This window comes from Podarcis bocagei, assembly GCF_964188305.1.
Source record: "Podarcis bocagei genome assembly, chromosome: 2".
Lineage (NCBI taxonomy): Eukaryota > Metazoa > Chordata > Lepidosauria > Squamata > Lacertidae > Podarcis > Podarcis bocagei.
The window spans coordinates 93,895,546-93,910,210 of NC_138126.1; the positions used below are offsets into that span (position 1 = coordinate 93,895,546).

The following is a 14,665-nucleotide window of genomic DNA, read 5'->3' on the forward strand; positions in this document are numbered from 1 at the left end:
TCTGCTCAAGTGCCAATCTGAGCCCTGAAAAGCACAGAGAACTGAAAAGAGGAAATGGAAAAGTGTTGCTCTTCTAACTTCCTCCTTCAGCCCTGTACACTTTTGGGGGTGTGGGGAATTAATGGTCATGGCAAAGGAGCAGTAAAAGGGACGTGGCTCAAAAAATGCCATTGCACCTGTAGGCCCCATATTAGTGACATCACAGGTAAAGAATACTGGATGGACCCAGTCTGGCATGGAAGTACACTATTTCCTATGTACCGTATGTGCCAGCTTCTGTCTACCTTGAGTAGGGAAGAGGTCACTAGTCCCTGAAATAGGGATTGCACCAGGGTTGGGAACACCATAGCCTTCTAGATCTTCAACCTCATCATCCCTGACTTTTGGCTACGCTTGCTGAGGCTGATTGGAAATGGAGTCTAGCATCTGGAGGGCCACAGGTTACCCATCCCTGGCTTAAACTGGCAGCCTGGATCAGCCATAGAGGTGTGCAGCAAAATCCAAAGTTGTATCAGCAAGGCTGTATGAGAAGCTTCCTTACTCTAGAGAGCATTGGATCCCTTGAAGCCACAGCTTTTGGGGGCAGGCTAGTGATTGAGATGGCGGCTGCAGACTATTCTGGGGGAAGGGGAATTTATCATGGTCCAACTCTCAGCTGCAACACACAGTAAGGTTCCACTCTTCCTCTTCATTGTCATAGACATAGGAGGTTTCATCAAGTTTGGGCATGAATGGACACCATGTCTCTTTCTCTGAAGAAAGCCAGTGGTAAAAAGAGGATGCTTGATTGCCAGGACCTTTATCATTTGAGATACAAATTAGATAGATACCATGGAGTCATAAAGCTGAAAGGGACCAGATTGGCTAGCCTTTCTGCCCTATGGAGAGAATCTTCATAGCAGAGAACAGCAGGCAGCTGTATGGTTGATTGGCAGGCAATTTGTCCTCTCTCATGCTTCCATGAAAAGATTCTTACAAGACTTCCCCATATTTGGGGGTTTCAAGTTAACTGATCCAGTTAATAGTGTGGTACCAACATGTGAGCCTGTCTGTCTGCATTCTGTTCTTGATTTCTGTACTTTCTTCAGTTTGTAGCAGTTTCCAGTTTGTTAGTTTTGGGCAGAAGGGTTTATAGATCAATGCACACCAGTGGATTGTAAAATTGCATCCAGATTCCCTTTTGAATCAGCAACATGACATTGGTGATATATTTTATACAGCTGTCTTTTAATATGTACTTTATTGTTGCTTCCTGCTTTTTCTCAAGCAAAGTCAGGATATACATTTAAGAAATAAATAAACCATAAGAAACAGAAGTGAACTAAAATTCATGTTAGATATTCTCCAAGTTGAATTGGATATAAAATTGCCCCCTCTCTCACCTACAATTAGTACACTTGGAATCCACGATAATAGAAAACTGCTTGCCTATTTACTTATTATTTGTAATCATGCAGAATAATTTTACTTGTAAGACACAGTTTTAGTCACATGCACTGTTCTCATATTAATTTGGTTTCTGCTGCAAATATTTTAGTTATTGTATTGAAGGGGGGAAAGGCCAAAGTTTGGTTTTTTTAAAAATCACAGATACTGCACTGATAGTTAATAATATAATTTGAATGAGAGACAACATGCGTGAGAACCCCATGATGATTAAGGCTGTAATTTTATACCTATTTACTTGGGAGTAAGCGCCACTGAAGTCAATGGGATCTGTCTCAGAATTTTGTATTGTGCCATGTCTATTACTTAAGTTGAAGTCATAATCTGTTCTTGAGCAAGCTAGTGTATGAATTATTTACTTTTGGATGAATATGGATCAGATGTTTCTGACTTGCACTCCAATCTTTATAGCCCTTAATTAATGCCAAGCCAAGTGAGAGTATCTTAAACTCTTTGAAGTCTCTTAATAACTTATATTCCTTTCTGGGTGTATAGCATATAAATATGCATATGCAATATGTCTTGTGGAATTCTACTGTAGATTCCCCCTCCCCGGTTGTGTGTACATTCCTTTGTCAGATTATGATTTATTTCTATAAGCACTTTCCCCTTTTAGGCTGTCAGATGTTTCCTGTACTTACACACTAAAATGTTTAACCTCTCAAATGTACTGTGAAAAGCAAATTTCTAAAGCTGCAATACTGAACACATTTACATGCTGTCGTCCCACTGAAATCCAACGACCATTGTTCACAACTGGATACAGGATCTACTTAACAGACTTACCAGGATCTCACAGTACTGATTTTTTGAAGGCATGCAAGAAATGTGGAGTACTATTTTTCCACTATATTATGAGTGGCTTGCCCTTGAAAAGTTATAAAGATCAAAGGAGCCATGTGCTGGGGGCGGGGTGGGGAGAGAACGAAGAACAGCAACAGATTTATTCTGTTACAGCTTTGATTTTCTGTGGTTACAGGATTCTGTCAAAAGCAAGGAAATAGGATTAAAGGTTAATTCAGCAGCCTGCATCAGCTTGTTATTGCCTTTTGTGACATCTCTCCAGATTGTCTAAAAAAAATAATAATCTCCTGTTATATAGCAAACAGGAGAAATGACACTTCTGATGGTGTGTTGCCTGATCCTGTGCCACTTTTCTTAAAAACAGTCTTACTATGCTCAACAGGGCTTATTCCCATTGTAAGCGTGCAGCCTTAATAATGAAACATCTGTTTATTTAATTTAAACATAGATAGCCTGCCATTCAATATTTCTATGTCCAGGGTGGATAATAGTAATGCAAAGAAAAACAGCAACAAACAGACAAGACAGTCGAGCAGTAAAATCAGGACATCCTAACTGCAGAATAAAAACCAGTGCTTTTATTATTGTTAAAAAAAATTGTTATAACACTCTTCATCTGAAAATCCCAGGGTAGTTCACAACAGAAAATGCCTGCCTGGTCACAGTTAACTATGGTATTTAAGTAGTATTTGGAATGGATGATGCCAAGAAGCCTTTAAAGACATTCTCACATGTTCTGGAGGTTATCTGAGCATGGATTACTGTAACTAGGCTGTTTTATACAGGCTGGGTTGTAGTTGTAACACCAGCCATAGCTGGTAAAAGACACTCAATGCCACAGGAGCATAATGGGCCTTCACTGATAAAGCTACGTCTATACCCCACCACTGTGAACACAATCCTTTAAAAAGATTACAAGTAGATCCAGAACTGGTTTAGCACCACTTCCCTGGGTTGATGAATCATCCAGCAACAGTAATCAGTCACCACTAATCCAGTATTGTTAGATCTGAGATTAAGTTTATTGGACCTCATCCAGCCCACTACTGATCCCGGACATGGGTTTATCACTTCCGTGTCCTTACCCGACTTTAATAGAGACACAGAGCTGGGTTTCACCAGGATACTGGCCAACACCTCATTTCAAATCCCTGGATGACCTTGGTCAGTGGCTTCATGTAGACACTAAAAAGCATGAGGGACAAGATGAATATCTATGATGGGTTGTCTTAGCATGAGTGCCATGGGGCCCAGCAGTACATTACAGTACCATCTTCTGAAATTTGTCCTCTAGGTAGGAATAGAACCACTGAAACACATCAGTACCAATCCTGAAACCCGTGAGAGTCTAGTCGATAGTACAGAAGGCATCAACCTAAGAGAATTATCAGAGTCACACTCCCACTGTCCTCCTACCATAGTCATCCACCAGGGTAAGCAAAGCAATTTCTGTGTCAATGCTAGGCCTGAAACCAGATTGGATTGAGCTCAGAAATTCAGTCTCATGCAAGAGTGCCTAGAGTCCCATAGCAACTACCCACTTGCCCAAGAGTGGGATGTTCGTGACCAAACAATAGATGTTACAACCCTTGGGGTCCATTGTGGCTTTCTTTAGGAAAAGTCTCCCAACTAAATTTGTCCATGCTTGTGCTCTTAATTATAAGGGGTCAGGAAGGACTTTTCTTCAGGTAAAATTTGCTAATGGTCCCAGGATTCTTTGGGCTTTCTTTAAAGCTTGTCGTCTTGGCTAAGCTACACAAATCACCTATAGCTCCAGCTTTGGACAGGCCTCTTGCAGCACCTCTGCTCTCTGCTTGCAGCACGTTGTCTCTAAAAGCACAGATCAGTTGGAAACCCGCTAGGCAAATAATTCTAGTTTTGGACAGGAAGTTGGGGTAGATGAGTTTTTGGCTCCTTCCAACTTCATGATTCAATGTGATCACTTTAAAAAGAAACCAATTGAAGCACACCTGGGTGAATGAGTGCCAGTCTACAATACAAATGTGTACAGCAACACACACAGCAACTCCTGTTGCCAAAAGCTATAGTGTTAGCATACTGACATCTAGCACCCTAAAACTTCAATGCAATGTAAAGCAAGAGTCTTCTATGACAAGTAGCAGAATATGCAGAGCAGCTTTGTCAACATGACTTATATTTGACACTCACCCTTTGTTCCTCATTGACAATACCTTCTCTCCCTCCACCCCCATGTTTTCTGATGCAAATCTTAAGCAGGGGCCATAAGACTTTCACATCCTGAATAGTGCTCAGAGTGCTCTTAGTAGTTTCACTGATTTGTTAATACTAACAACTAAGAAAACAAGCCATGTTTCCATCTATAGAGTATTACGACTGCTATGATTCATTTAAGAACAAGATGGCTACTTCTGGTGTTTTGGGAGACAATGTTTAACATTAACTTAGCGTTCCTTTTGTTATCAGATATGCTACAGTTCAGCTCATTATAACCTTCAAATGGGAAGAACTAGGATTAAAACTATTTGCGTGTTCATCATAATCAGCTAAACTGTAACTGATAAGCTCTGAAATGGAACAACATAGTTCAAAGACTGATACAATATTCTAATACATTTAAGATGCCACAGATTCAGTGTAACTTAATAGTGGCCTTGCTTGTTTTGATATCTTTGGGTTGCTTTGCTCAAATTCTGTAAACAGAGTTACAATGAAGACAAAACTACAAGCCTTCTCCCCATCTCTCTCTCTGTGGCAGACTGCATTCTATGAGGGGTTTATCACTCACATGCCTTCTAATGTCACACACAAACACACACACTTATATTTGACTTTTAAAAAGTTTGCAGAACTTTGAAAGACTAACTTAAAGAAATAGAAGGAAAATCAACTGACAAAGGATTGATCTTCACACCGCAGTGTACCTGTTTTCCCTCACATGTGTCCACCTGTTTCCTGAATGAACTGTATTGCCTTTTTCAACGATAGCATTTATGCATCAATATCCCAGAAATGTGGGGATTTGGTTAATTATTTATTGCTGTTATACCACACCTTTCCTCCAAGGAGCTCAAGGTGTTGTGCAGGGTTCTACCCACTTCCCTATTTTATTCTCACAATCGCGCTGTAAAGTAGGTCAGGCCGAGAGGTGACAGGCCCAAGGTCAGACAGTGAGTTTCATGACTCAGTGGGCATCTGAACACCTTGGTCTCCTAGGTTCTAGTCCAGCACCCTAAACACTGCCCCACACTGGTTACAGGGCGTGCTTTTATTTTAAGTTTTACCTTCTTAATGTGAGTACTACTCCACTGTATCTAAGAGTCTTACTTACCACTTCAGTTTACTCTGTGCATTTTATGCCTATGAAAGGTCATGTTGCAATATTAATGCTGCTAAGGCACTTTTGCTGGGCTCCTGAGAACTGCTTAGGCTAAATGGATTCAAGTTACAAGAAAGGAGATTCCAACTATATATCAGGAAGACCTTTCTGACAGCAAGAGCTATTACAGGCGGTGAAACAGAGTCCCTCGGGAGGTGGTGGACTCTCCTTCATTGAAGGTTTTTAAGCAGAGGTTGGATGGCCATTTGCCATGGGTGCTTTAGTTGAGAAATTCTTGCATTGTGGGGGGTTGGGCTAGATGACCCTCAGGGTCCCTTCCAACTCTACAATTCTTTGATTCTATGGAAGGACTTGTGCTAACCCAATCCCATCCCCACTGAACAGCTGTCCCCTCTGCAAAAGCACAAAATGCTTTTGAGCACTCCTGCCACCCCAATTTCATGTGTAGGTTGTGTTACCGGAAAAATCCGAGGCTCCCTTGGACAAAAACAAAGACACCAACCAGGATAACTTGGAGCAAAACAGCAGCCTGTAGGCTTGGCCTTTACTGAACTGTTGCAACAGGGTGTTCCCCTCACTTGCAGGAGAGAGGAAAGACCCAGAAAGATGGTGTGCCAGACCTTATAAAAACTTTTGAAATTCCCATCCTCTAGATCAAGCCCACCCCCAGAAACATCATGCATACATTACAGAAGGGGTTGACATTACAGAAAGGAGGGGTTGAGGGAGGAGTTGTGGTGGTAACCTGAGTGTCCTGTCACCTGGCTGGTTCTTCCTTTCCCCCTGCCCATGAAGAAGAGAAGAAGAGTTTGGATTTGATATCACGCCTTTCACTCCCCTTCAGGAGTCTCAAAGCGGCTAACATTCTCCTTTCCCTTCCTCCCCCACAACAAACACTCTGTGAGGTGAGTGGGGCTGAGAGACTTCAAAGAAGTGTGACTGGCCCAAGGTCACCCAGCAGCTGCATGTGGAGGAGCGGAGACGCGAACCTGGTTCCCCAGATTAGGAGACTACCGCTCTTAACCACTACACCACACTTCCAGGAGACAAAGGAGAGTTTACAGTTTCCTGCCCCCAGAGGGAAGATCTGATCATTGTCCTTTGTTTCAGTCCATGCTGAATCCACTTCCATATGCAAGTTCTTTGTGATCTTGATTGTCTTCTGTCTGGGATCATCAGGGTTGACATAGCAACTGGGCAGGGCTCCTGTGGATGTGCTGGGATGGTGAAGGGATTATGGCTGACCAGAACCAAGCCACCCCCCTTTGATAGTCCTTGTCATATGGAGTAAAATAAAAATGGAACAGTGCAAATCCGATGTATGGTTGATTTTTTCTATGAATTTATAACAGAATTGTGGCATATGTAGTGTGTGAGTGTGAGTGTGTGTGAAGTTTGTACAAACAGAATGATTGGGGTGGTGGGGGGGTTCCTGCTACAGTTGTCATGCAGGGAAACAAGGGGCTGTGGGCGGTTTTAGAAAAAAAACATGGTTTAAGCTTGCTTGGACTCATGGAACTGGTTTTCTGGTTCTTTGGAATCTGTCTTCTATCTTTTTGCAGTTAACATTACTATCACACACAAATTCAGCAACTTCAGAGTGAAAGCGGGGGGGGGGAATTCTGATTCTGCGGGGGGGGGGGAATTCTGATTCTGCAACAGATTTACTCCTGGGCTTTTTTCCTGCTGAAAGTAATGAGTAATGTTTAAGATTACAACCACGCCATTAGAGTTTCCAACACTAAAAGTAAAAAGTCATAAAAACAAATGCCAATGTTGCTCTCCGATAGCCAGTGTGAGAAAATACATGCATGCACAAACAACTTATGACAGGGTGCAAATACACTTAGCTGAATTCCTACTGAAAAGAAGAAGTGGAAAAGCTATTAGGCAGATAAAGTTACTAGGTACCTAGTATAGTACCCACCATTATGTGAATGTCAATAAATACTTTTAGATAACTTTAATCTATCTATGTATTTGTTTAGTTAGCAAATTTAAGTAAACTTAAATAATAAAGACTTATTAAAACAGTATTTTGTGCTGTGTAGCTGTGTGCCACCCTGTGTTTGTTTGAGTCTTGAGCCTGAAAACACAAATTGCAACAAGTTATTTTTATTTATTTCAATTCTATTCTGCCCTTCAGCCGAGGATCACAGGGCAGTTTACTGCATCAAAATAGAAAAATAACATTACATAGTAACAAACAAAATAAATAAATTCTGTCAATGACATAAACAGGGAAAACACAACACATAAAAGGAAAATACATGCATGTTTGCAGGATTTGGAATCATAGTCTTACAAGACTAGAAAGAATAATTAGAAATCCTATTATAAAGTATCTAAGAGTTGATGTTTCTGCGTCTAAGTAGTCAGGTGTTAATGCAAAAACCCCTGCACACAAACCTGTGAATTCAGGCTGAGCACAGATATAACTTGTACAGTGTAGCTTCTGTAGCTCAGAGCCCCACCCTCCCAGGCCAGGTGGGAAAATGCCTGCAAGGCAAGGATCAGGTCTTCCAGGACTCGCAACGAAGATGCTGCCATAGAGAATAGTGATCATTAGCTATGCAGTCACTTCCAGCCAGGTGCCTCTGAACATGTGCAGAATGCTCTTTGCATACGTGTTAGAACAAGCACCAAGCTTAAGAATATATATTAATATTAATAATACTAATACAACGCAAAGGATCTCTGCATACGCAGAGTGCCTGTCACTCGACCGGCAGCGGCGTTTTAAAAAAGCGAACGAACGGCACAACGCCTTGTGCAAAGCGCTTTTAGAGTTTGGCGGCTGTCGTTTTTAAGCGCATCTTTGTAGGAAAAAAGGGAAACGATGGCCAGCACGTGCCTCTCTCTCTCTAACCGGCCAGGATGATGTCGAAAAGAAATACGGCCACCGCCCCAAACCCATGCATATAAGCTCTCCTTCCCGGGTCCCCCCCCAGCCCACGCCGCTCTCGACTCGCGGGCTCGCCTACAACATCGCAGGCGGCGCCTCCCTAGCGCCGCTCTAGGCGTTGCGGTCTCTATTTCTCCTCCGAAAGGGGAAGGAGCAGGAGGCGGGGATGCGCGCGCGCGGCTTCTCCGGTTGGGCGCTCGCAGAACCTCGGAAGCGGCGGGCGAGAGGGAGGCGGGAAGGCTTCGCGCACGCGCAGGGCGGGGAGGGGGGGGGAGAAGAAGGCAGAGTCGCTGCGCCCGCTGTCCGCCTGCTTTGTATTTCCTCTTCTCTGTGTGGCTTCCTTCCCCCACCTCTTTATTATTATTATTATTTATTAATTATTTCCTCGCCTCCTTATACCTGGCTCTCAGAGTTCTTCTCTCTGCACTTTTTTTTTATACGTCTCTCTCTCTCTCCTGGGGCTTTTTTAACAGCACCTTCCCACGTGTCCCTCAGGCTTCACCTGGCAGCTCTCTCACCCTCATCTACTTTTTGCAGAAGGTGCTGGTCAGTCCCATGTTGCAGCAGGTTTAAAGAAGTCCTGGTCTGTGAGATGCCACGTGCGCTGCTCCCCCCTCCCACGGCCCTCATTTTTTCCTTCCTTTTTCTGAGTGTGTAAAGGTCAGGGATGGAGATGACCAAAGGGGTCTCTGGGGGACCTGGGAGCCCCTTTTTGCAAAAAGGCACCTGTGCTGGTGGTGGCTCAGGGCTTACCCAGCGCCAAAGTCCAGTCGCCCCATCTCCTCCTCCCTTACTGGAGGGACCTCAGTCGCAGTCCGCCACATCATTCAGTAAGGAAGGCAGAGAAAGCAATGAGATTCAGGTGGTATGTTCCATATTCTGCTTTCGCTCTCGGTTGTCTTTCTACATCTGCAAAGTTTGTCAATGGGTGCTGAATCTAAATACTGTATGCTCAACTTCAGGAATGGTTGTTAATGTGAGCTGCTGCAGAGCATCAGCAAACATAACCTTAGCGACAAGGTCTTTTTCTTTTGGTCAGGCTGATGCTACCAGGGGTAGCTAATGGGGTGCGCTCCAGATGTTTTGAACTACAAATCTCATCATCTCTGACCATTACGCCCTGCTGGTGGGATTTGTGGTCAAAACGTTAGGAGGGTGCCATGGGAAGTTTGCCTAGTGCCATCATTATACGCTATATCATTAGGTGCCAGGCAAAACTCTATTGCCAGGCTTTTGGCCTTTAACTATTTGTGGCCTTTTGGAAGTGGATGGGATGTTTTCAAAGTATTTTTTCTCTCTCTTGGTTTTAATGTAACTATGTGGGGGATTCCCCCCCCCTGTTGGGTTGTAGGTGGCTTTTGGTTGGCCTGGGACAAGTTAAAATGACTAACAAATTCAATAAAGAGTAACAATAATACTGTAATAGTCATCGTTTGAGGCCTTTCCCCTGCTGTGTGGATTGTTCTAGAGCAGTGTTTCCCAACCGGTGTTCCGCGGCACACGAGTGTGCCGTGAGACATCGGCTGGTGTGCCGCGAGATGCCTGGAGGGAGGCGGGCGAGTCGGGCGGCGAGAGGCGGGGCGGCGGCGGCGAGGAGAGGCCGCGCCTCCTGCTGCTGCCTGGCGCTCCTCCTCGCAGCCGGCAGCGCTGCCTGGGCGCCTCCGCGCGACTCTGCCTCGCTGGGTTTGGTCTCCCAGCAGAGACGGGTCACACGCGCACCTCCCTCCCTCCCTCAGCCTGCGCGGAGGGAGAGCCAGAGAGAGGCATCGCTCCTGCGCGGCGGGAGAGGGAGCAGCCGGAGCGATGCCCTAAACGAGCTGAATTCCGAGCGAGGGACTGAGGGGGGAGGGAAAAAACTTTCACTTTCGTGCGTCCCTCCCGGCGTGACGCTGCGCGCTGACGTCACGGGGCGGGGCTTTAATGGTGGTGTGCCGCGAGATTTTTTTTCAGTAAACAGGTGTGCCGTTGCCCAAAAAAGTTTGGGAAACACTGTTCTAGAGAAGCAAGATGGTGTAATCTTGAGGGCTAAAGCAGTGTTTCCCAACAGGTGTTCCGCGGCACACTAGTGTGCCGTGAGACGTCGGCTGGTGTGCCGTGGGAGGGAGGCGGGCGAGTCGGGCGGTGAGAGGCGGCGGCGGCGAGGATCCGCATCGAGCCGGGGGCGGCTCCGCGGTGGTGGTGCCGAGCGGCGGGGCAGCGCGTGCAAAAGGGAGGAGCGCGAGACAGCGGAGGAGGAGGAGGCCGGCATGTCCGGGCAGCAGCAGCAACAACAGCAGCAGCAACTCCCGCCGCCGCCCCCTCCTCCGCCCGCTATCACCGCCACCACCACAACAGCCGCCGCCTCAGCTGCCGCCGTCCCTCAGTCCCTCGCTCTGCTGCCTCCTCCCCCCCACCCCCAAAGCTTGGAGGTTCCCCGGCAAGGGGGAGGGAAAAAAATTAAAAACTTTCACTTTCGTGCGTCCCTCCCGGCGTGACGCTGCGCGCTGACGTCACGGGGCTGTAATGGTGGTGTGCCGCGAGATTTTTTTCATTAAACAGGTGTGCCGTTGCCCAAAAAAGGTTGGGAAACACTGGGCTAAAGGTTCATGCAAATGCATGTAACAAAATCTTGTCAGCTGTGGTTTGTTTGCTTGTTTTAAAGGGAAAGCCACTCCAGAAGGGGCTGACTTGAAGTGGAGAAGTGTGCATATTGCTTTTCCGTTGTAAATTTCCCCAGCTTGTTCCTTAAAATAGCAATAATAGTTGTGGTTTTGTCACATGCTATTAGCATGTAAAGTTAAGTTAGCTCCTACTTTTACGTTCCTGAACTTAAGGACTGCTGGGAATGCTTCCAAGAACCGTGTATGTTTAAAAGCATGTTGTGGAAAAGATACGCTCATTTCTGAGATAAGTGGATATCCTAAGAGCTTAAGGGTGCTCATTGTAAACATGCTTTTAAGCATGATATGTTCCTTGGGAAGATGTATGTTCCCTAAGCTAGCTTCTAGTGAGTTTTGCTAAATAAGAGGTGAGAGACTCTGTTGGCCATTCTCTCTGCCTTGCCCAATGCCCAAGACCAGGGGTGGCCAACTCCCAAGAGACTGTGATCTACTCACAGTTAAAAACTGGCAGTGATCTACCCCCTTTTTGGGGGGTTCAGGTCAAAGTTTTTGAGCTTTTTTCAGGGAGGAGGTTGAGTTGTTCGGCTTCTTTGGGGGGAGCCAGTGATCTGCTGGTAGATCACAATTTACCTGTTGGACATGCCTGCGCTAGACCTAGGAGCCTTCTTAAAGGAACTGTTTTCAGAGGAAGAAATGCGAGGGGAGAGAAACTCTGTGGTTGCTATCAGGAAATGGTTGGTTTCACCTGTGTTGCCTCACCCTCCAGCCCCAGGAGCCTTTATGAGGGAGTTGCTTAAAGGATACTTTGACATGACACATTATTAAGTTGCATGCTTACTTAAACATTGATATATGTGAAATAAACCATTAATAATTGATTATATATATATTTACTATGCCTTGTAATTATTGTTTTACTGTATTTAGACTTTGATTTTTCTGTGAACCACTTTGAGCACATATACAACTTAAATATACAGCTTAAAATCAGGAGGAGGGTGGGGACTTCATATTCATAGTGCCTCTAAAGTACAGGGGGAAGGTATGCTTACCGTGTGAGCTTGGCAATCAGATTTGTAGACCTTTGCACATACATTATTTCCCTAGGGGAATAATCAGGGATGGGGAACTTGTGACCTTCCAGATGTTGTTGTATTTAAACTCCTCCCATAATCCCTCACAGTTGGAAATTCAACATTTGGGGGACCACAGGTTCTTCATCCCTGATTTAGCTGCTCATTTCTTAAGACATGGGCATGCATGCTTGCGTTTCCCTGAACATAGCAAAATAGAGATACTGAAAGTGAACTTAAATGTTGACTCTAAATGAAAGTGGGGGGGGGGAGTTATTTTTGTCCTTTTAGCAAACCACATTTTGCTGTGTGGCTAATTGAGTAGAGAAAAAAAGTGTTAACAATTGAATAACAAATACCGTATTTTTTGCTCTATAAGATTTACTTTTTCCCTCCTAAAAAGTAAGGGGAAATGTGTGTGCGTCTTATGGAGCGAATGCAGGCTGCGCAGCTATAAAGAAGCCAGAACAGCAAGAGGGATCGCTGCTTTCGCTGCGCAGCGATCCCTCTTGCTGTTCTGGCTTCTGGGATTCAGAATATTTTTTTTCTTGTTTTCCTCCTCCAAAAACTAGGTGCATCTTATGGTCTGGTGCGTCTTATAGAGTGAAAAATACGGTATGTTCTATGGCTTGATAATGCTCCTCCAATGTTATTGGTTACAGGAGTTCATCTCTTCATCCAGTTATAATAATATTAGAATAATAAGATTTTGAATTTATGAAACTTTAGTTAAACGAGAGGATTATGAAATACGGAATTAGTTTACTATTCTTGATAAAGAACTGTGTAATTGATAAGTGTGAAATTATGCCAGTCAGTTTGAAGCAGTCCATAGAAGTAATAACTACTACTAATTTTCATTTCAATTTATTAGTTGTTAAAATAACAATAATCAATAACAGAGCAACATTGAAGGATAAAAAGCTGTTTGTAAAGAAAACGACAGTGTCCTTTGTTTTCTGCTCAAAAACTATTGTGTGTGTTTGATTAGTGGATATAATAAAAGTAACCTTTTTGTGGAGCAGGGAATAAAATGTTGGTGCATTTTTGCTGATTCTATGTCATGTATTCTTACTCCTTGTAGTCCATAATTCTGCCAGTTTACAATGCTGAGTGCTGGCTGGATGAATGCCTGAAGTCTGTTCTGGAGCAAGACTTCCAAGGTTCCATGGAACTATCTGTTTTTAACGACGCTAGTATGGTATGTACCTGTCAGTATACTGTTCTAGTTCTACTGCACAATTATCATTTGAATACCAATTCCAGGAATGTGTTCTTACTGTGTTTATTTCACCAGGGGTGGGGGACCTTTTTGGGGGTGAGAGCTGTATTACCCTGCTGGAATGCTGTCAGGGGCCCACCTTCCAAAGTGGATTGGGGGGGGGTCAGTCCCAATAGTGTGTGGTGTCAGAGATACAAACTCACACCTTTAACACACACAGACATACTCCCAGTCAGACCCTTCCCCTTCTTCCTCCTGCTCCCAATTCCTTAGTTTGTGGGAAAGAAAAGGGCTCTCTCCCTGATGTAGCGTAATTGTTGTATCAAAACTGGCTGTTTTGCAAAGGGATTTTCAGGAGCTGAGCTGGATTGAAATGGAAGGGGGGACAATCATTTTGCTCTGGCTTTTGAAAGGTGTTCTGTTCTCTCTCCATCCCCATGTCTTGGTGCCATTTTGTTAGTCCAATCTGTTGAGCTTGGGTGCAGTACTGTAGCTCCAGCCAGTTCTTCTGCAATCAGCTTGAGCTCTGAAAGCTCTGGGGTAGTAGTGGGATACGAAAAAGGCTGAGGCTGAGGTACCTTGCAGCTGGGTTTGGTCTTTGTGTGCAACCCTTCCTCATTGAGCTCTCTTCCTCTTTTGCCACCCAGCAGCCCACAGGGGTCTGTGTCCTTTTCTTGGGACTCACTGCCTACCTGATTGCTCCTCTTCAGAGAAGAGGAAGTTGTGCTCCTCAGCAGAGCCCTCCAGAAACTCCTGATGATGTCCAAGTGTGGCTGAAAAGCACTGGAAGATGTCATTGATGTCAGATTGTGGGCAAATACTCATAAAAGTGCAGTTTAAAAGCAGTATGACGACTCGGCTGTGACTTTTGCAGTGACCTTATCCCTTCTCCCACGTAGCAATAAGATGTGGAAAAGAAATGCGAGGGATTAAATGTTTAACTTTTAAACATTATACCTACTCAGTGTCAATATTTCTAAACAGGACAATTCAGGAAATATATTAAAAAAGTGGAAAGTTCTATTGGAAGAAGCAGGCATTCAGATGGTACTTGGAGAAAATGGTTCATCTCAACCACGGGGAGGTAGGTGCCTTAAAAGAACAGCAGCTATTCAAGACAGTGGGATAACTTAGTTTTCTGCATAACAGCTTCCCACAAGTTGTGTAGCATTCTAGAACATTCTGTTTGTCAGTGCATCCACGTTCAGACCAAGACTCTTCCTTAATAACTGTCAGAAGTGACTCTCTTTTTGAGGTTGCTGAGGTTTTCTTTTATGTGCCAAGACAGAATTTGGC

The 14,665-nt window shown here is 44.4% G+C and overlaps 1 protein-coding gene across 2 annotated transcripts in view; it reads left to right on the forward strand.

Annotated features, from left to right (window-relative positions):
* Positions 1-8,744: 8,744 nt before the first annotated feature.
* The window catches only part of B3GNTL1 (UDP-GlcNAc:betaGal beta-1,3-N-acetylglucosaminyltransferase like 1), a 186,710-nt gene continuing 180,789 nt past the window's right edge, over positions 8,745-14,665 (forward strand). For both annotated transcript variants that reach the window (XM_081183852.1, XM_081183853.1), the window contains exons 1-3: positions 8,745-9,339; positions 13,232-13,348; positions 14,354-14,453. In XM_081183852.1, coding sequence (XP_081039978.1) covers positions 9,142-9,339; positions 13,232-13,348; positions 14,354-14,453 — 415 coding nt within the window. In that variant the 5' untranslated portion in view covers positions 8,745-9,141. The remainder of the gene's footprint in view (positions 9,340-13,231; positions 13,349-14,353; positions 14,454-14,665) is intronic.